Source organism: Carica papaya, chromosome 7, assembly GCF_054855325.1.
Source record: "Carica papaya isolate Zhongbai chromosome 7, ASM5485532v1, whole genome shotgun sequence".
NCBI classification, from domain to species: domain Eukaryota; kingdom Viridiplantae; phylum Streptophyta; class Magnoliopsida; order Brassicales; family Caricaceae; genus Carica; species Carica papaya.
Genome location: NC_142315.1, coordinates 28,101,223 through 28,121,921, shown reverse-complemented (window position 1 = coordinate 28,121,921; position 20,699 = coordinate 28,101,223). Strand labels below are relative to the sequence as shown.

Genomic DNA, 20,699 nt, shown 5'->3' with positions numbered 1-20,699 from the left:
TAATTAAATTATCAATTTAAATATTATAAAGCGATAACTGTTAATTTATAATTTCAAATTATACATTCAAAATAATGTTCGAAATTCGTGTTCATACTGAAATCAACAACCGATCTGATTATTTATATGTATATTTAGTTGTTATTGATACAAATATAATTATATAAGTAAATAAATATATACGTGTGTATATATATATATAATCACCGACCTCATCAGAATGGATTATAGTACGAGAGCGAAAATGTCAATGGTGGTTACCGATGATACGTGGAGAATTCGAATTTAAATTGTCTGTTGCAATCTCCCACCATTACGATTAAATGTAACTTCCAGGAGAATCCCAACTAAAATACGATTTTACCAGTTTAATTAATTTAATCTCTAAAAGATAATCTAATCCTTTAGAATAATATTAAAGCAAGCTTGCTTTTTCTGTGCTTCCAAGTTTATTGTAGAAAGAGAGAGAGAGAGAGAGAGAGAGAGAGAGAGACGAGTTCTTCTGCTACGCTGGTGGGGTTACTTATGGCAGAGGGGTTCTCTGTGATTTTTCTATTAATAAACAATTTCGAGGAAGGGGAAGAATCGGCGTCCAAGTAAAAGAGAAGAAGTGCTCGAACAAGAAAACGGCCGGTTGCAATAATAAAAATACATAAAAAAAGAAATGTTACAGAAGGGTTTCGTGAGAGAACCTTGTTCCGTCTAACCCGAAAGGATATTCTCATTTTATATTTATCTCCTTACGTAATCGCCTTCTGTTTCGTGTTTAGACACGATTTCCCCTTCAAAGCTCGTTTTTGTAATTTTCCACTTCCCGGTTGGCAATCGTTACGGGGGGGTAGGGTAATCGGAGGATAACTCGGTGCTGGGAGGAAAAATTGCGTTTTATGCTTTGCATGTTTTGGTGTATGGGTTGGGATTTTGAGTGATTTTGGTGGGATCGGTGATGGATGGGTGATGGTTAGGGTTTTGTTTGGGAAATGGTTTGCCGGTGTTGCTGGTAACTGGAGCGTTTTTGAAGATTTTCATAGTGAGTTTGTTTTGAATTTAGGGTTTTGGTGGTTAAAGTCGGGTTTTTTGGCGTGATAATATGTTGGAAAGGTTACGCGTTGTTTCTTTCTGCAGATTTTGTTGGGTAGTATAACCACAACAAAGCGTTCGTCGATTCCGTATTACCGAATTTCAGTGGCGGGTTCGTGATAATTCATGATTTAGTCAAGAGCTTAAAGCGCTGAAATTATCCCCGTCCACTATCTGCGTATCTTCTGAAGGTATCGGATTAAGCTGCTTTCAGGATTTGACTTGGGTGTTTGACTGAGAATTCTGGATTCGGGGATAAGATGAGTTCGGGTATCACAGAGAATTATGTTAACGAGGGCAAACTTGTGGTTCGGATTGCAGAGAATGGCCAAACATTCGAGCTCAACTGCGATGGAAGCACGCAGGTGGAGGTGGTTATGCGATGGATTGAATCAGCTTCCGGCATTAACTTCAACGACCAAGTTGTTCTCTGTTTGGACATGAAACTCGAATCACAGCGACCGCTCTCTGCATATAAGCTTCCTGCAAATGATAGAGAAGTGTTTATATTCAACAAGGCTAGGCTGCAGATCAATTCTCCTGCTCCTCCGGTACAGCAAATTGATGTGGTTGAAGTTGCAGACCCAACTCCGCCGGCTTTATTGCAAAATCCTCATCCTTTGGATAGTGCCTCAGATCCTGCTCTGAAAGCCTTACCTTCTTATGAGAGGGAGTTTAGGTACCACTATCAGCGGAGTCAAGCCATTTACAGTCGGACAGTTGCGAAGTATGAGATTTGTGATGGGCTTTTGAAGGAGCTAAAGGTACAAGAGAGAGCATTAGAGGTTGCAAGGAGTAATGTGGATCAGTTCTATAGGCTGCTCTACCAGAATTACTTGGATTTCATAAAGCGCTATAAGCACCAGCACCGTGTGCATTCGGATTTACTGGTTAATTTTGGGAGGGATATTGAGAAGTTGAGGTCTATAAAGTTACACCCAGCTTTGCAGACTGATACAAGAAGCTGCTTACTAGATTTTGTGAAAGAAGAGAGTATTCAGAAGTCAGCTGAAATATGTACCAGCTCCCACAGGCAGTTTGAGAACAAAGTTTTGCAGTTTCAGCAGATGTTTAATGATGTGAAGCGCCGGGTGGAGGAGTTCTTTCCTATCAGGGCATCAGTGACCATTAGGAATCTGGAACAAAATGTTAAGGAGCACCAGCGGTACATTAGTGAACAAAGGAGTATAATGCAGTCCTTGAGGTTAGTTGTTCTTGTTTCTGTTGTTTTGCTTAATTGTGTATATTTTTTGATCTGGTACCTTGCTTGCTTTAAATTGCCTGAGGGATGCAACCAGCCATTACAGTATTCCATGAATTTTTGTTAAACAATCTTTATGAATGATATGATGTGACTAAGGCCACATTTGGTGCAGCATTGAGCTGTGACTTTTTCGTTTCAAAAGTATTTATGCAACCAAATGAGTAAAATACGAAGTGTTTTTGGTTGATGGTCAAAATCAAAATTTGCTTTTGATAGGTTTAAAACAAAAAATTATCATTTGTAACTTCAGAAAATAACTTTGGATTTTATTAAAAAGTTAAGACTTTAAATTTTAAAAGGCAATTTCACCAAACACAAAATTTTTTTTCTTAAGGTGATAACACATTTTACAATTATTTCTATCAAATACAAAATAATTTTTGACTAAAAACAAAGCACTTTTAAGACTCATAGCATGAGTTACAGTTTATCTAAATGTCCACTAAATCAGTTGGATTGTTTGTCGTTGTAAAAGATGCTAGTGTTTGTTGGTGTTGTGGAGATTGAGACTGGTTTGCCTTATCTTTCTTATTTATTTGTGATGTTATAGGACTAGAAAGTCAAGTTTGCTAATAAACTAACTAACTTTATTCTTTCTATGGCCTTCGTGCCTATGGAGTCATTGGTGACTTGTAAACTTTTTGAGAGATGGCAGCTGTAAATTTTTGTTTGTATAAATGAAAGGGAGTGATATACTCAAGTGTCTTGGCGCTAGTGGAATCAGGTGCCTTTAAGACAGCACATGAAATGTTTTGAGCCCCATCTCCTCCTATGTCTGGAGGTATGTCCTAATGTGTACCGGCCCTAAAGCAAATAAAAAGGGGTAAGGTACCTGTTTTAAGAAATATGTTACTTGGTAGAGATACGGAGACTTGTAATCAGGTCTTGCTTTGGTGTTTGTTCGCGTACAATTTATGGACTATGACTTATGGGGTGCTGAGAATTAGTTGGGTGATTGATGAGTTGGTAAGAGATAAGACTTGGAAGGGTATGAGTGGTGGGAAGAAATATGTGGACAAGAGAGAAATAAGAGAACTTTTGAGGGGGTAGATGAAAGTTTAGAGGGTTAGAAATAGATGATTCCATACCCCAATTTTTTTTGTTTTTTTGTTTTGGGTCATCGTCTTTATTAAATGGAAGATTTTGGGAACTTTGTTGATATCCTTACTGATATGTAAATACTTTGTACATGGGTTGATACTCACTTTGTGCTGGTGAATCAATGATGCATACTATAGTTTTTATTTAAAAAAAGGAATATGTTACCTGGTCTTGAGCCTTAATCACTTGGCTTTGGTAACATATTTACGATATTTGAGATTGATAGCGAGAATCAGATATCATGTAGATTTGAATTAAGTGAGGTTTCAAGTAGCTGATGAAGTTGTGGTGGCTGTGATATGTTTAATTGCTACCTTTCAAGGGTCACCTGCATAATCTTTATGAAGTATTTATGAAGCATGCATAGCATTCAGATAGTTTATAGGCCCTTGGTACAAAAGCTTATCTATTCTTAAAGTAAAACTATTCTAAAATCCCCAGAGTCAGTGGTGGAGCCATGTGCATGTGATTATGGGCAAGTATGTCACTGATATCATAGAACTAAAGAAGTATAGTGGTATTTATCCCAAAAAAAAAAAGGGTATAGTGGCGTTAAAATATTTAATTTCCTTCAGATTTGGTCTAATGACTAACTAAAAAGTTCTAAATGACACGTATTCAGCTTGGGGTAAGAGAAGATTCAGAGATTTTGCAGCTTACAAAGAAAAAGTGCAGGTTTTCTTAGGACAAGTTGCACGATATTGAGTGCAAAAATAAGTGCATAATTATGAATAATTGTTGCATAATTTAACTTTAAAACATGGAAAAATATATGTTATTTGAACTTTGTTGCCAGTTTCTATTTTTATTTATTATTTTCACATATTAATTGTCACATTCTTGTGTTGATGAATTGAAATTTCTAGATAGTTTCATGTTGAAATATATCATATGACAGAAAGTTAACATACTTCTTAATGATTTTCTCATTCTACAAAAAATAATGTTGAAACATTTGATAACTTCCCCTGTTCAAACATGATGTTGGCTCCGCTGATGATCGTTTACCATATCATTCAGTGATCATATCACACTTTAGTTGGTTCTTCTGTGTGTTTGCGTCTTGCATTATCCTGATTATTGGTTACATGGTAAAAAAATGTTACAAAAACAATATATGAAAAAGTAACTGGAACTTTTGCATCTTCATGCAGCAAAGATGTCAACACAGTGAAGAAGCTTGTGGATGATTGTCTCTCCTGCCAGTTATCCTCCTCTCTTCGTCCACATGATGCAGTTTCAGCTCTGGGTCCGATGTATGATGTCCATGACAAGAATCACCTGCCTAGGATGCAAACTTGTGATCATTTGATATCCAAACTGCTTGATATTTGCAAGGATAAGAAGAATGAAATGAATATTTTTGTCCACAATTATATGCAAAAGATAACACATGTTACATCTGTCATCAAAGATGTTAAATTTCAGTTTCCTGTCTTTAAAGAGGCAATGGCTCGTCAGGAAGAGCAATTTACTGACCTAAAAGTGATTCATGGGATTGGCCCTGCATATAGGGCCTGCCTTGCAGAAATTGTGAGAAGAAAAGCTTCCATGAAGATTTACATGGGCAAGGCCGGACAGCTGGCTGAAAGGCTTGCGACAGAGAGGGAGGCTGAGGTAAGGAAACGTGAGGAGTTTCTCAAAGCACAGAGTGCATACATACCAAGAGATATATTTGCTTCTATGGGTTTATATACTACTCCCAGTCAGTGTGATGTCAATATAGTTCCTTTTGACACTAATTTGCTTGATATTGACATTTCGGATGTGGAATACTATGCTCCGGAGTATTTAGCTGGATCCCCTGTGAAGCTTTTGACCTCAAAGAGTTCAGTTTCCATGTCAAATCATAGCTCTCATTCAGTTGAGACTGAAGAGATTTCTGTTGAAACTCTGGAGAAAGAGGACTCTGAGGACTTCCTTGAGGGCTCTGAGTTGGTAGATATTGCTGGTACTAGCAAGATGGAAGTTGAGAATGCAAGGCTGAAAGCTGAACTTGCTGAAAAAATAGCTTATATTTGTTTTTTGCACCCGCAAGCAGAACATCAGCCATTGGATGATAATAAATTAGATGATTTATTTAAGAATGCTAAGGAGAAGACTGATAAAGCATTGCACGAGAAAGATGAATATATAAAACATCTCCACTCTATCATCAAGGCAAAGCAAATACGGTGTGCTTCCTATGAAACGCGCATTCAAGAACTGGAGCAGAGATTATCTGATCAATATTTGCAGGGGCAGAAATTTCCTAACACTAAGGATGTCTCTGACTTTACCCTTTTGGCTGCAAAATCTGATGGCTGCAAACAAGAGGTCTCTTGTGGTAGAGAGGTCAATGTCCCTTATATATCTACTACTGAACCCATGGATGAGGTTTCATGTATTTCAAATTCTTTGGATGCAAAACTGGGTCCTTTCACTAGGCTATCAGGCAAAGGTCGAGAAGGTGTTGATGAAAATATGATGGATTCTTCTGGAGTGCTAAATCCTCAGTTGGATTCATCAATGCTGGAGCAGCATCGTGATGAGCTGCAAGTAAATGAGAAAGGTGCAAAAGATAAGATGGTAGGACAATTGGGCATGTCGCTGACTAACAGTTCAACTGCTGAGAGCATGCCTGTACCTCAGAATCTCTTACCTTGTGACTTAGCTACTGGGCTGGGTTTAGAATCTAAAGATAGTGCAGAACGTGTGTTGGAATTGCAAAGTGCACTTGTTGACAAGTCAAACCAATTGAGTGACACTGAAACTAGGCTTAAAGATGCTATGGAGGAAGTTGCTGTGCTTAGAAGAGAATTGGAAATGAGTCAGAAGCTCCTTGATGAATCTCAGGTATAACTTTCTCTGGTTTGATCATTGTTGATGGCGTGCTTAGCAAATTCCTAAACCTCTCAGTTCCAGAATGCTTCTTTTTATTAGGCCCCTTATGGTTTTCCATATTTAATTCCTTGTGTTTCTGACCATGATTACTCTGTTCCTAAATGTTTCAGCTGCTTTTGTTTTGTTTCCTTCCTTTTTTTTTGTTTTTTATTTTTTAATAAATGCCAGGAGAGGGGTGTTAAGGGGAGAGAAGTGGTGCAGGGAAAGGTGATGGTCAAATGGGATTCTGTTGCAGTCTTGGTGTAATTTGTCTTGAGTTGATTTTAGGTTTCTCCTGAAATAACTCTTTGCATGATTCCCCTGGTTTTCCATATATCTAGGAGTTAAACACCTTCATAACAGTTTATTAATAATGTCTACCATTTCTACAGATGATTGGCCCAACAATAGGTTATCACTATCCACCAACTATGAGAGGGAAAAGAGGGAGTAGTTACCTCTTTCCATTCTCTATTGATCTCCTTCACATCTTTAGTCTGGTCGAACTATGTTTTCTTTTTTTCGTCAGAGGGTGATCTTTGGCAACATTGTATGCAATTTAACTTCAGGATGAACAGAAACAATTAAAGACAATGTAGGATGTAAACTGTTGATGATCTTAATATGATAGAAGATAATATTTAGGAAGTGGGGATGGGAATAATAGCTTTTGGTGGAGTGGTGAAAATGTAACAAATTTCCAAGATTGCTATTAGGGTGAAATTTTGTTAAAGAATGGCCATCATCAGTCTTCATTAGAATTGGAGTGCTCTCTGGAAGAATAGTGATTGAAGATGTATGGGATATTTTCATATGTTATGTTTGGTCCCACTGTTGTGTCAGAGATGTTGGTTTGCAGATGGAAAAATAGATTTGGTTCTTTGTGGTTATTTTTCAGGCAAAAACCTTTGCCTATGACAACACCCGACGCAAAGATTTTAGGTTTGCAATAATACATAACAATTTATTTGCTAGTTCAAATCATAGAACTATAAGGGAGTGAAATTTAAAGACAACATTACAACCGGGCCCTCTTTTTGTTTTCTTCTTATCTGGGTGGAACCACCCTGGATTGAACCCAAGCACTTCATAAGACTAAAAGTACTATATGCCTGGGCTGCCTGCGTCAACCAGGCCCCCTTTAGATGAAGTTTTTCCCTAGTCAACCAGATTTCTAAAACTAAACTTATTAGCTAGTTTTACCTTGTAGGTTGGTTCAAGGATCCTGGTCATTCTCCTGATAATACTTTGTGCTTGTCGTGTTAAACTTTATCTGATTGATGTCATGGTATCTTAATCACTGACTTCTTTCATATGTTCGGTCCTAAAAGATTCTATAACTTTATAAAATCTGAGTCTCCTGTTAAATAAAGTTCTGGATTTTCTCTACTTTGTGCTTGTCGTGTTAAATTTTATCTGATTGATGTCATGGTATCTTAATCACTGATTTCTTTCATATGTTCGGTCCTAAAAGATTCTATAACTTTATAAAATCCTGAGTTTCCTGTAAATAAAGTTCTGGATTTTCTTTACCATCTCAAAAGACAGTCTTTCTCCTTCTCATCTCATTTGTATGCCTACATCAAATATCTATAATAATTCTATAGCAATTGATGTTCTTTTATTTGAATAACAGATGAACTGTGCCCACTTAGAGAATTGTTTGCATGAAGCAAGAGAAGAAGCCCAAACTCATCTCTGTGCTGCAGACCGAAGAGCCTCAGAGTATAGTGCACTGAGAGCTTCTGCTGTGAAAATGCGTGGCTTGTTTGAGAGGCTTAGGAGCTGTGTTTATGCACCTGGTGGAGTGATTGGCTTTGCCGATGCTTTGCGTGCATTAGCTCAATCCCTTCTGTCCAAGTAAGTTACTATGATGCTCCAAAATTTTTCTCTTAAAAAATTTTCAACCTGAGCCCTCTTCTATTGCCCACTATTGGCCTTTATCTTTCAGCCGATAGGTCTTTTCTTGAAAGGTATTTTTTGGGCGGGTTTTCGATATCTTAAATTTTACTGAAGGAGCTTTAATCTGGTAAATTTATGTGCTAAGGCCTTTTGGTTTTGACCTTAACTTCGAAAATTTGCAGTTCCATTGCTGACAATGAAGATGATGGTACTGCTGAGTTCCGAAAATGTATTCGTATCCTTGCGGACAAGGTTAGTTTCTTGTCTAGGCATCGAGACGAGCTGATTGAGAAGTACCCAAAGATTGAAGCTGCAAATGAACAGCTTAGGAATGAGTTACAAGAAAAGAAAGATTTGGTTAAAACGTTGTACACAAAGCATCAACTTGAGAAGCAGGTACATTGTTCTAAACTTCCTCGTCTCATGAGTATGTTTCCTTCTGTTCTCCTTAAGTTTCTTGGTAGTTGACTAACTACTGCATCGGTTATTACTTCCCTCTAAAAATGTCCACTTTGTGCTGTTTTGTGGTCATGTTGTAAATTCTTGCACTTTTCCTTTTCAATCTGTACGTACGCAATACTTATTTTAAGTTTGCTGAACCTACGTCAGGCAAATAAAGAAAAGATCTCTTTTGGTCGCCTAGAAGTCCATGAAATAGGTGCATTTGTTCTCAAATCTAAGGGGCATTATGAGGCGATCACCCGGAACTGCTCAAACTACTACTTGTCTGCTGAATCTGTGGCATTGTTTACTGACCATCTCCCTAACCCACCCAGCTACATTGTTGGGCAAATTGTGCATATTGAACGCCAAACTGTGAAGCCATTACCATCGACTTCAATGCGGGCTGATCTCAGTAGGGCTGATCAGATGGATAACGTGACCTCTGATAAAGTGCCAGATAGATTGACACTGAATTCTGGATCGGTATCAAACCCGTATGGCCTCCCAATTGGTTGTGAATACTTCGTAGTGACTGTAGCTATGTTACCAGATGCTGCTATTCATTCCCCACCTGCTTCCTGATCCCCCCCCCCTCCCCCGGCTGCTTCAAGCAGGTTAGAGATGATGGAAGAAAACCAACTGTATATACATAAAAACTACTCCAATGACATTCAAAATCTTTATTTCCTCATGGGAGGGAGTTGATCATGATTTTCCCTTTGTACAGCTGATTATCTCTGATTTAGCTTAATCTCTCCCTTTGTACATTAACCAAAAAAAAAAAAAAAAAAAGAACAGAAGCTACTCTGTTCCATATTGTAAAAAAAAAAAAAAACTGTGAATAGTATTTTCTGGCTCCTTGGATCTTTAGTAGTTGAAGCTATGAAAAACATGCCTTGAGATGGCTGGATCAAGTTCTGTTTGCTGAGTTTATTTGCTGGATTATTGCTCGAAGTTGAGAATCAATTACTGAAATAAATTTATTCATTATTTGGGATTTTGTCTTCATATAAAACGAACCGTTTTAGATAATATTTTTTTTAAAAAATAGTTTTGTGCATAAAATATATATTAAACTAATATTTTTTGCTTTTTTAGAAAATTATTTTATTTATTTTTTATTATTTGAATAATCACATGATTTTGATTTTACAAAATCAAAATCAGAAAATATATTTATTTTAAATTTTTACTGGAAATTTTTGTGAAGTAAAATAAGGATAAGAATTAATTATAACAAATAGTTTATCCTTGCTTTTATTTTTGAGATCTAATTTCTAGATTTTTTATTAAAAAAATAACTATATATATTTAAAGTACCAAAAAACAAAAACAAAAACAAAACCCCGTTTCCTATTCGAAGAATCTCGTGGGTCCCACTGCCTTTTAGTTTCCTTTTCCGATTACATAACGAAGAGGAGTATATTAGATCTCGTGGGCCCCACACCCAAAATTATATATAGAGCTCCCGGAACCCCTCGTTCTAATTCACTCGCAGAGTCAGAGAGGCCAACGCAAAATCAGTCTTCCCTGTTCTTTAGGTTCTGAAGCCACTCTCTCTCATACTCACATACCTCCAATTGGTATTTCCTTTTCTTTTTCTTTCGTCCTTCTACTCATATTGTGAAATTTCAGAATCATGCTTATATGTATATATGTACACATATACGTGTGTGTATATATATATATGAAGAGATATTGTTTGACAAGAATGTTTCTTTCTGACTCTTTTGATTTGCGTTTAACGAAAGTCAAGTAATACAAGCCGATTTGACGAGTTTTTGTTTGATAATTCGTGTTTATTTATTTCTTTGAGTATAATTTGTCTTCTTGAAATAAGCAAATTGATTATTAATTTCAATTTTCTGGTTGTCTCCGTCACTGCTACTGTAGATTTTTTTAGGGTTTTTTTTTTTTTTTTAAATTTTGTTATGGAGCTTGAAGAAAACGGCGTTGTCTGAACAAGTTTCCTTTTTCGTCTTCTAACCAGGGATGAGTGCCTGTGACTGGAAAAGAAGGATTGAGCCTTGCAAGGGTTCTCGTCTTCCAATTAAGGGCAGAGAAACCATGAGCAAACCAAACACTCCTGCTAAAGATACTCGACCGGTTAAACTTAAGGCTGAACCCAGCAGCCAAATGTCTAAGAACTCAGTTTCTGTACGACACCATGCCCTTACGAATAGGACCTTGAAAGATAAATCAGTTATAGATAGTCCTGGAAAGGCCCAAGAAATCAGAAAGCCGGAGATTCCTAGTCAATGTGCTTATGATGCAGAAGCCAGTTCCTCCAAACCCAACTCGTATAATTCTCCAGCAGTCAAAACATCTCATAGTAACGACAGAACTAAGATTCCATCAGATTCTGGAAGGCAAAAAGCTCATGATTCTAAAGTCAGTACCTCCGAAACCAAATCTAGTTGTAGCAGGAGAGTGAAGATTCAAGCAGATTGTGGAGAAGTACTTAAGATTCAACCAAATTCCAGTGGGGAACAAGATTATGATTTGAAAACTGGTATTAGCAGAGCGAAGATTCAATCATATTCTAGAAGGCAAGAAGAGGCTCCTGATTCTGAAGCCTGTACCTGGAAAAGCAGATCATTCAGGATAGTTCATCCAGCAGCTAAGGTTAAGTCTCAAGGTGTGAGCAAAGTGGCTGAGCAGAAATCTAAAATCAGGACGGTAACCAACCAATCAGCGTCTGAACGGAAGCAGCTTAGTGATAATCTTGTAGGATCTCCAAAAGGTAAAACCAAGGAGAAGAGCAAACCTAATCATACACAAACAGGTACTCTACCGCTCTTCAATATTGAGTTTTCCATCATAAGAAGATCAATCGATTTTATTTTGAATTTCATTGTCATTTTTAGATTCTAACTTGTAGATTTCTGAAAATATATAATTTATAAATCCTTCTATTTGATTACCTAACAGATAATTGTTCATGTTTATCTCTAGATTTTCTAGTTTATTGTATTATGTTTAGCAGATTTTGTTTCAAATATGGATTAACATCGCTGTCGTTTTTACTAGTCGTAGAAAGCACATTGGATGAACCGCCACAGCATAAGCCTGCTGCTAAGGAGGCAGATGGTAAACCTAAATCATTGATCAAGAAGAAGAGTAGCCAGCCAACGGGAGCAACGAGAGAGCTCGCGGAGCAGACAAACAGAAAGGCCAAGGCTGATGAAAGATACTCTCCGGTCCACCATGTTGAATACCATGGTAGGTTTCTCGTTTCATTATTAATTAAGATGATAAACTTCAATTATTCGATAAATTATTAGAATTAGAAAGTCCTATAGCATGGATAAATTAATGTAATTAATAATGTGATATAAACTTTGAATTGTGCAGGTCCTAACAAGATATGCGAGAACTGTTTCTTGTGCGAAAAAGACATTTCCTGTCGCGACAGCGTGCAAGACCAGATTTTGGTTTACAGGGACGGTTCTGATCGGTTACCGGATTTTGTTAAACCCGCAGAAGTTTCCATTCTTCCATGCGGGCATGTCTTTCATAGCCAGTGCTTAATGTTGTTTACAGGCATATCGGTAGAGAAGTCTCTTGATCCACTCTGCATCATTTGTGAGAGTTTGTCTTGCACCTAGCCATTCTTATTTTACACAAGCTGTTCTTCATTTTCAGAAGAGGAAAACGTTTAGTCTGACAGAATCTTAGCATGGCAAAGTGATTTGTCCACTTCAATTTTTTTACTAAAGAATTTGAAGTAAAAATAGATCAATACCGATGGGGGTATTTGAACTAGTTAATAATTTTTGAAATCAGTATGTAATAATACAACTCGTCAAGTGATGAAAAATAGGTAGACCATTCTTGTTTCAAGAGGAAAAATCATGTACTTATATATATATATACACACACTATAGTTTGTTCTGCAGTTGAAAATTATAATTATTACACTTGTTGCCTATAGTTTACAAAATTCTCAAAGCATAACGTATGCATATACAGACTCATAGGTATATATATAATTGTTGGCAAGCAAGATTTATGCGTACACTACAATGGTGCATATACACGGCAAGAAGAATAGATGATGGATGCAGCAAAGTTCTTCCTAATTATTTCAAACTGACTTTTTAGTGCTCTATTTTTCAACAAGTCAGAAAAATAATTGCAGCTTAAGTAAAACAAATGATTATTGAACTATATTTCAATAATCATACCTTATAATTAATTATTCATTAACTTACAAAAAATATAAAACTACAAGTAGCAATGAAATTTTAATTAATCCTACGATTTATTCAGAATGCAATTATAAAACAACTGAAACCTATCACTTACATTATAGAAACTCTAGGTTTTTTTTTTTTTTCTAGTGACATGAAATACTAAAAGAAACAAATGGCCCTACACTATAATACCCGATGGACATTTTTACATTGGGTTATTGTCAAGGATTCATCATCAAAACAAATTTCCAAATCCCTGTACACCCGGAAGTTCAAACAGAGCATGCATCTATTAAGAGGAGAGAACAGATATTAACAATCATAAGTCTCTGATGCACATGAAAGAGGAATACATACCTCTTCGATTCTCACCAGATACCTAGACAAACAATAAAGTTAAACTATCTAGGTTGTGTATCGCCGTCTTCTTCTGAAATGTTAAACAGGAATTTCGGAAGGGACGCAATCCGAGGGAGATGAAGCAGCAATTCCCCGAACGAATCTTTCCTCGACATTTCTGGTGGCTGCTTGCTACTGGAGACATCCCTTGTATCCCCTCCAGTGTCCTGGTTATTATCAATTCTAGTATTGTTATCTGGTATTAACTCGGTAGGGCTGTTTAGATGATCATCCTTTCTGTCAGTAGTGCCTCCATTAACCTGTGAGTTTGTGGCTGTTGCTGGGTCCTTCTGCAGAAGGCAACAAAGGGAATTCACCCTTGACATAAGGCATTTCTCATCAGAAGTTGTCAATTGTGTGTCACTAAGCAGGTACTGTGCAATATCCTCCAGTATTCCCTGACATTCTGATCCAGTCCCCGGAAGCCCTGGAATACAATGCTCAATGTGGCTCATAAGGTCGCTCATTGACATAGATGTGTGAAGCCCAGGAACTTTTATTTGATCCCAGTTTCTCTGCCCCCTTGAGTCAACTGTTTCGCAAACCCCACGTCCTTCAATTGCACAAGTATCCATCACTGCGTATTAGGCGAAGCATAGAAATAAGCAACAAAGACACTACATTTTCTATGACAAATAACTCAAACAACAGTCTTAACAACTCTATAAAGCAAATAATTAAAAAAGAACTAACATCAAGTCCTAAAAGACCAAGTATGACAAATGCAAAAAATTGATAGTTCTCAAGTCTGACCTGTTTGCACATAAAACAAAAATTGATGACATATTCCAGTCACTTGGACAACTGTAAACATCCATATCAGAACAGGAACAACAGAATCTCACTCACTCTAAAATACCATTACAGCAAAAGGATAGTCCTAACCAATCTATGCATGCCAACCATTTTATGGTAAACAAAAGACCTGATTTATATGCATGAAGGAAAGAGGAGAACTATATATGCACAGACACAGACACAGACACAGACACAGACACATGTATATATCAAGCATTTACTGAAACTGTTGAAGAGTCTGTAATTAGGTTAAATGATATTAGAGTAAAATACATCTTGCATAATTAATATTCTATTTCTTTTTCTATTCTAGAAAATTTGTATACATAGAGTTGTGATATTCGATGAAAAGCAGATTAAGCATTCTTAACATGACATCAGGACTATGTTAAAAAACTCTAAACTCTTTTACAAACTCTACTTGACCCTCATTGCTGAAATAAGAAACCCTAGGAAGGCAGCCTTCATTAACGTCACCCTCCATCACTAACCTGCCTTCATTGCCGATTGCAGCAGCTCGGCTGCAGGTCCAGATTCCTCCAGCCGTGTCTCAAGGTTTTCCACATAACACACTAACCGTTCCCTTGCAAGTCTATCCAGCCGCCAAAACCACACACTTGCAATTGCCGCACGCCCAGACCCCTCTGACATGTGCCCCTGCCCAACCAACCTGTCGCCAGCACCACACATCTGCATCTTCCATCCACCAAACTCTCTGTTGCGTGCCCCTGCCCAGCCAGCCAAGCCGCAACCACAGGCCCAGCTTCCTTTTCTCCGCATGCCTCAATCCAGGCTGCCAAGACCCGTGCCACCGCCTTCCTGCTCAGCCGCTCAAGGTGGTGGTTCTATTCAGGGCACACAACCGCACTATCTACTGGTAACATCCTTCGGTCCTATTTGGGCTACAACTCTTAAAATATATCGGAGGTTACATCCCAAAGTGCAGGAACAAATTCCCACATGAAAAACTCTACTAAAAACAACAACTTCAGCCAATCCAAGTTACTTATCGCTTTAGCAGGAAGGACTGCTTGAGCTTTTCGCAATTAATCCCGATCACTCTTAAAGGAAAAGAAAAGCTTAGCCACCTCTTCGGCACTGGACCAACATCAAGAGACCCCGCATTTGACACATGGGATGAGGAAGACTCAATCATCATGGTCTAACTCTATGTTGTCAGAGATGAGTAAAACAGTTGTGTTCCTCTCTATAGCTAAAAAAGTGTGGGATGCAACCAAAAAAATATGTTTGAAAGTCAAAGATATAACCCATATTTATGACTTGAATATCAAAACACGGTCCACAAAGCAAGAAAATGGGTTAAGTCATTAAATATTCTAACATTTTGAAAGGTTGGTAACAGGAATTGGATCAATACCGAAGTAGACTGCAGTAAGAACGCAACCTGCCTCAACAACCCATTCCTAAAGATCAGGCCTATCAGTTTATGGCAGGACTCAACTAGAAGTTCGATCAAGTATGGTTCCTAATCTTAGGTAAGGACGAAATATCATCACCAAATAATGAGGTAATTGTTATTCTACCAGTAGAAGAGAGCAGGAAAGGGATTATGTTAGAATCCCAACCCACTGAGAGCTCAACACTAATCTCCTAAGACCCCAAGCCACGCCAACCAAACAAAGGAACTAAGTTACGTTGAAAATTTAGGGTCTAGTGCCGACAACGGGGATAATCTTTGATGTATTTTCTACAAGAAACTCAGGACACACCAAAGATAAATGTTGGAAACTTCATGGCAGACTGAACACCCCAAAGAAGGAGCGGGGTTACAAGAACACTCCATAAAAGCCCCACAGACAGGCCCATGTTGCCCATCAAAGGGAGGAGGACAAAATTACTAATCTCAATGAATTCAAGGCTAAGATAGAACGACCATGAAGCAGATTAGAGGATCTTGATAAATCCACAGGTACAAGTCTGATGAAACACTTAGATATCCTTTCTCCTTTCTTACTCACAGGTACAAGGACTAAGTAACCCAACATTCCAGACTAACATTGACAAACTAGGTAGACAATATCTATTCTCTAGCTTGAGGAAGAATATTAAAGAGAGTATGCAATTAGCTTAAGGGGTATTAGAGTAAATTACACCCTATGTAATTAATGATTTATTTTATTTTTTATTCTAGAAAATCTGTATATATAGAGTTGTGACATTCAATAACAAGCACATCAACCATTCTTAACAGAAACAATTTCCATAAGCAAATGATGAAGTTTATTGATGTACCTGAGCTGGGCGAGGGAGCAAGTTCTGATGTTATACTAGTACTACGATCCCCTTTATCAGTCTCCAAGGAAGATGACTGAGCTGCAGATGGTGATGCTAGATTCTGAAAGCCAGAGAAAGTGGCTCCTTTACCTGTCTCCACTTGGCTAAAATCATGGCCTTTAGATTCATCGGGATCCTCAAAAACTGAAGGTCTTTGTTCAAAGTATGGAGAATCCAAAATTATCTCTGGCTGTCGGCTTAAAAAATTCAACCTCATGTCACATTGAATAAGCTTCTCAAAATGTTTGTTTAATAGCCCTTGAGGACACTGCAGAAAATGTTGCCTGCAATATCAATATAGCATCAGTATCCATAGCCTCATTCATAAGTAAAGATTCCATTAAGTCTCCGCAACATAAAACTAATGCACAGATAAACTTAGTGACTGCCCAAACTGTGCATGATTAAATCAATTAAATGAATTGAAAATGAAATGATCAGTCCTTAGTTTTAAGTATCAACTTCATGCTCATTATGAAATTCCTATCTCAAAATCCCAACAGTTTATTTTTCTGTCAGAGGACTTGATCCAAGGAAAAAAGTCTTCCAAGAAAACAAATGCCTCCATCACTCATTCTAATAGATGGGAAGCAAGACAAGGCTTTCAAAAATTGACAACTGAGCAAAAGACAAGGAAGATTTCAGTGCTAGCAACTCGAGCTGAAGATAGCAAATTACAATTGAACTCAATGGAAGAGAGTCACAATCAAGTAGGCACTGCATAATCAATGACTTTATGAACAGTTTGTTGCAATGACCTCTCAAGTAGAAGTGTCGACATGCACACAACAATGTACAATTCCACCTTACAGTACAACATACCAAGCGGAGCTTAACATGAAAAATATCAATGCAAGTTACACTAAAATAGATTCTCAAAGGACTATATTGGAAAATTTTGATAGAATACAGCTCATTCTAAGGTATTCAGCATGTGAAAATGAAGACAGCAGCAAAATAATCTCCACCTATGCATGCTAGCTTGACCATCAGTAAAATCTGCAGTTGCCTGCCACAGTGTATGCTTTCTGGGCTGCGGATTAGTTTCCCTGAAAAAAAGAGGTTGCCTAGCCAGCTGCATCACCCATGAGATCACAAATAAGCCACAGATGCTACAACACTAAGACCAACCACATAAAAAAAAGAAGGGAGGAAGGGTGGGAGGGGGTTGTGTGACAGAGGAATCTAGAAAGACTGAGAGATAAGAGAGCACATTACCACAACATTCAATGTTCCAGGCCCATTATCAGGACAGTTTGCCTTCAAAGCCATTATATCTGACCACTGGATTTCTATTTTACTCTTCAGACCACCTTCAAGAACTTCCCAAACAAGTTTGTGCTTGGCAAAGTAACACTTTGCCACTAAGTCACCCTCATATCTTGATTTATACTGCAACCAAATATAATAATCAATTTGTCGACCAGAGGGCCAATAGCATGCACGAAGACGTTAAAAAGCAGGACTAAATGTACTGGACATACCTCCCAATGCCCAATCCTCAGAAGAGAAGCCGGAAAGTTTGAAGCCTTCAGCTTGTCAGTAGTGCCTGAAGCAGCAGTTACTTTACTCTCTTTCTTAACAACCGAGGTGATACTATCACTCTGCGTGGCTACTACAGCTGCACCACTACCTTGAGAGAGCCTCATCTGTATCAAGTCCAATAGGGATGGGCTCTTCCTCAGTCGCAAACCCAGAGGACTAGGCTCATCAAGCGGGTTATATTGCGAAGGTGGTATCGGAAAAGCATTAGTCTCTGTACTCCATTGCTAATTCATAAAAAAACAAAGAACTAAATCCGATAAGGAATAACTAATAGCAACCAGAAACCAATAATAAATAGGTAATTAAGACCAGATACCAAAAACAGCTTTTTATGAGGTGGCAAAGTAGAACATAATAACAGCGAAAAAATTCCTCCGTGTTCAAAGCCGAGAACAGTATTAAACAAAAAAGATTATCAGGCTCCTGTTATATCTAAATGATAGAAACGGTCGCCGAGACATCGAGAGGGGAAAATACAATTGTATCTATGTAAAATCATAAGATTCCATAGTTTCTTCCTTTAGTTTTCCTGAAAACCAAACTGGACCATGAATCTTTCTCCCAACCCACCTCAGCGTGTAAATACCACAAAAGCACATGCAATCTAAAAAATAATAAATCAAAATTATAAAGATAATAAAATCCACTCAATTTTCATTTACTTATTTTTTCATTTCCACTTAAGCAAAATCTAGACCACCGTTTGGATCCAAAGATTTGGGTTATATATTTCCTGTCTATTCCCTCGATTGCTTCCTTGGCAACAGAATGAAAGAAAAAAACAGCGAAACCGATCCAGTACCTGCTGAAGAGAAGGAGAGGCCTTGGATCGCTTGTTGAGAGGGCCGTGTTCTTCATCTATAGAGTCCTCGACGATCTCCAACTTCACCGGCACCTTGTCCCGACAAGACGTCGTTTCAGGCTCCGGCTTGAGATTCCCCGATTTCATCAACTGCACCATCCAATCAAAACGCTTCACACTAGACTATCCAAACACGACGGAGAAAGATCTAATTTTCCGACAAAATAAGAGCGGATAAGAATGAACGACAAAAAACAAAAACGATTTCCCAATTTTGTCAAAGAGATTATCCGAAGAGGATTGAAAATCTCCAAAGAAAACCCTAAGCGCAGCAACAACTTGGAAAACATTAACGGTGTTAAGACAAGGAAAGAGCCTAAGAGACGGGGAAGACGGGGATCTTTTTGACGGCGAACACGTGCTGAATCCCGCGTTACAGCAATTCTCACGTGTGTTTTGACCGCGATTACGTGAAATACCCAAAATAGCCTCGCCGTTGGCACCGCATGTGCGGTGGATTTTTTGTCATTTTAGGAAAACAAAGGGCGTTTTCGAGAAGGTACGTGCTGGCAAAGACAGACACGTAAGGATTTAAATGGATATAAATGTAGGGCCCGCATGTCTTCAAAATGACGGCGGTTGTTGGATTGGCTTGGACACGTGGCTAGTGATCCGGCCGTGAGCTCGCGATGCACGTCACCCGTCCGACACGTGGAATGTTTTGAGATTGATGACAGGAGATGTATTATTGTGTGGTGATCCTCACTGGATCTCCATGGTAACCTTCCTTGAATCACCCGCATCCTTGCAGCTTTATAAGGCTAACTAATCGGCATATGTCCTGTTTGGTAGAAATTTACTAAAATTATTAATGATATTCTAATTACGTAATAATAAATATTATTTACATTTTATAATAATTAATTAATATACTTTATTAGTTAATTTTTATTTATATATATGGCAAAATAGTGAAATATTTTCAAATTTCAAACGGAAATGGGTTATTAGTATTTTTTTTTTCCTAAAATATGACAAGTATATAAATGCTACAAATTAAAATAATTTCCAATTAAAAATGTAAAATTAAATGGATTTATTTAATCTTTACAATTGTCCCAGTTAAATGCACACAATTAATAATTTATTTACAAATAAAATTCAAAAATTTTAATTAATAATTTTTTTTTTTCGTTTATATGCGTTGATTATATAACATACTTATGTCATCTAACATTATAATTATGGGTAGTAACATTTATATTTTTTTTAAAGTTTTTATGAAGTACCCTTTTTAAAAGTTTGAAGTCATATGCCATTATAAGGCTTAAAAATAATAATAATAACATATTTATCTCATTTAATTAAAAAAAAAATAACGTGGGTATTGAGTTTAATTTAAATTTAAATTTTATAAAATAAATACCAGAATATAATATAATAAAATTTAAATAAAAAATAATTTAATGTCTTCTTTAATTTAAATATATTGACATGTAAAATAACTTATTTGCATGCTAAATTAAATTACAATGTTAAAATTTAAACAGAAAATAGATTGTAAAAACAAATAATATCAATTTTATAAAAATAAAAAATAAAAACAACCAAGGAATTTAACCTCAACAATTATTCACATTTTATTTAAATAATTAAAAAAAAATCACTTTCAACTTAATATAATATTATGGTATAATAAAAAATAAAAATAAATAGTCGAAATATTCCATACGGGACGTTAACAGAGATGCCAAGCCCATAAGAGACAAAAAAAATGGACCCCCTCGTCCTTGGGAAATGACGCCTGGCCCCTGCGCCTTGAGGAGCGGTGCGCGTTGGCTGCTTGCCAGCCTCATCTTGTCAAGCCGCCGAAAACGACTTGCCGTTTTACGGTCAAGGGACTCGTGTAAATTACTTTTTCCAAGGCATTTTTTAATTAATAATTAAATATTAAATATTAATTAATAATTTATATAATATACTTACACAGTACCAAATTCTACGTACTTGG

General features: G+C 37.2%; 3 protein-coding genes across 4 annotated transcripts; 2 read left to right on the top strand and 1 right to left on the bottom strand.

Annotated features, from left to right (window-relative positions):
- The first annotated feature begins 440 nt into the window (after positions 1-440).
- Positions 441-9,567, top strand: LOC110806725 (autophagy-like protein). The gene is made up of 5 exons (XM_088208383.1): positions 441-2,284; positions 4,600-6,280; positions 7,944-8,167; positions 8,392-8,605; positions 8,819-9,567. The coding sequence occupies exons 1-5, from the start codon at positions 1,341-1,343 to the stop codon at positions 9,233-9,235; spliced, it is 3,480 nt and encodes a 1,159-aa protein (XP_088064509.1). The 5' UTR covers positions 441-1,340; the 3' UTR covers positions 9,236-9,567.
- Positions 9,568-9,705: 138 nt separating this feature from the next.
- On the top strand, positions 9,706-12,582 carry LOC110806721 (uncharacterized). The gene is made up of 4 exons (XM_022031644.2): positions 9,706-10,236; positions 10,644-11,438; positions 11,684-11,875; positions 12,008-12,582. Exons 2-4 carry the CDS (start codon positions 10,646-10,648, stop codon positions 12,259-12,261), a joined length of 1,239 nt encoding a protein of 412 aa, XP_021887336.1. The 5' UTR covers positions 9,706-10,236; positions 10,644-10,645; the 3' UTR covers positions 12,262-12,582.
- Positions 12,583-12,800: 218 nt separating this feature from the next.
- Positions 12,801-19,066, bottom strand: LOC110806711 (ATP-dependent DNA helicase). 2 transcript variants are annotated; one of them, XM_022031628.2, is made up of 6 exons: positions 18,689-19,066; positions 17,826-18,110; positions 17,560-17,733; positions 17,310-17,416; positions 16,300-16,625; positions 12,801-13,825 (listed from the first exon to the last, which is right to left on the bottom strand). In XM_022031628.2, exons 1-6 carry the CDS (start codon positions 18,845-18,847, stop codon positions 13,251-13,253), a joined length of 1,626 nt encoding a protein of 541 aa, XP_021887320.1. In that variant the 5' UTR covers positions 18,848-19,066; the 3' UTR covers positions 12,801-13,250. The 2 variants fall into 2 exon arrangements, with proteins under 2 accessions (XP_021887320.1, XP_021887321.1); XM_022031629.2 differs by having other exon boundaries at positions 12,801-13,801.
- Positions 19,067-20,699: the final 1,633 nt, after the last annotated feature.

Coding starts and splice junctions, on each gene's coding strand:
- LOC110806725 (XM_088208383.1), top strand. CDS start 1,341: ATGAGTTCGGGTATCACAGAGAATTATGTTAACGAGGGCAAACTTGTG. Junction 6,281..7,943: donor AGCTCCTTGATGAATCTCAG/GTATAACTTTCT, acceptor TTTGAATAACAG/ATGAACTGTGCCCACTTAGA. Junction 8,168..8,391: donor GCTCAATCCCTTCTGTCCAA/GTAAGTTACTAT, acceptor GAAAATTTGCAG/TTCCATTGCTGACAATGAAG.
- LOC110806721 (XM_022031644.2), top strand. CDS start 10,646: ATGAGTGCCTGTGACTGGAAAAGAAGGATTGAGCCTTGCAAGGGTTCT. Junction 11,439..11,683: donor ACCTAATCATACACAAACAG/GTACTCTACCGC, acceptor CGTTTTTACTAG/TCGTAGAAAGCACATTGGAT. Junction 11,876..12,007: donor CCACCATGTTGAATACCATG/GTAGGTTTCTCG, acceptor TGAATTGTGCAG/GTCCTAACAAGATATGCGAG.
- LOC110806711 (XM_022031628.2), bottom strand. CDS start 18,847: ATGGTGCAGTTGATGAAATCGGGGAATCTCAAGCCGGAGCCTGAAACG. Junction 17,417..17,559: donor CTGGAACATTGAATGTTGTG/GTAATGTGCTCT, acceptor TGGGTGATGCAG/CTGGCTAGGCAACCTCTTTT. Junction 16,626..17,309: donor GGTCAAGCTAGCATGCATAG/GTGGAGATTATT, acceptor TTGATATTGCAG/GCAACATTTTCTGCAGTGTC.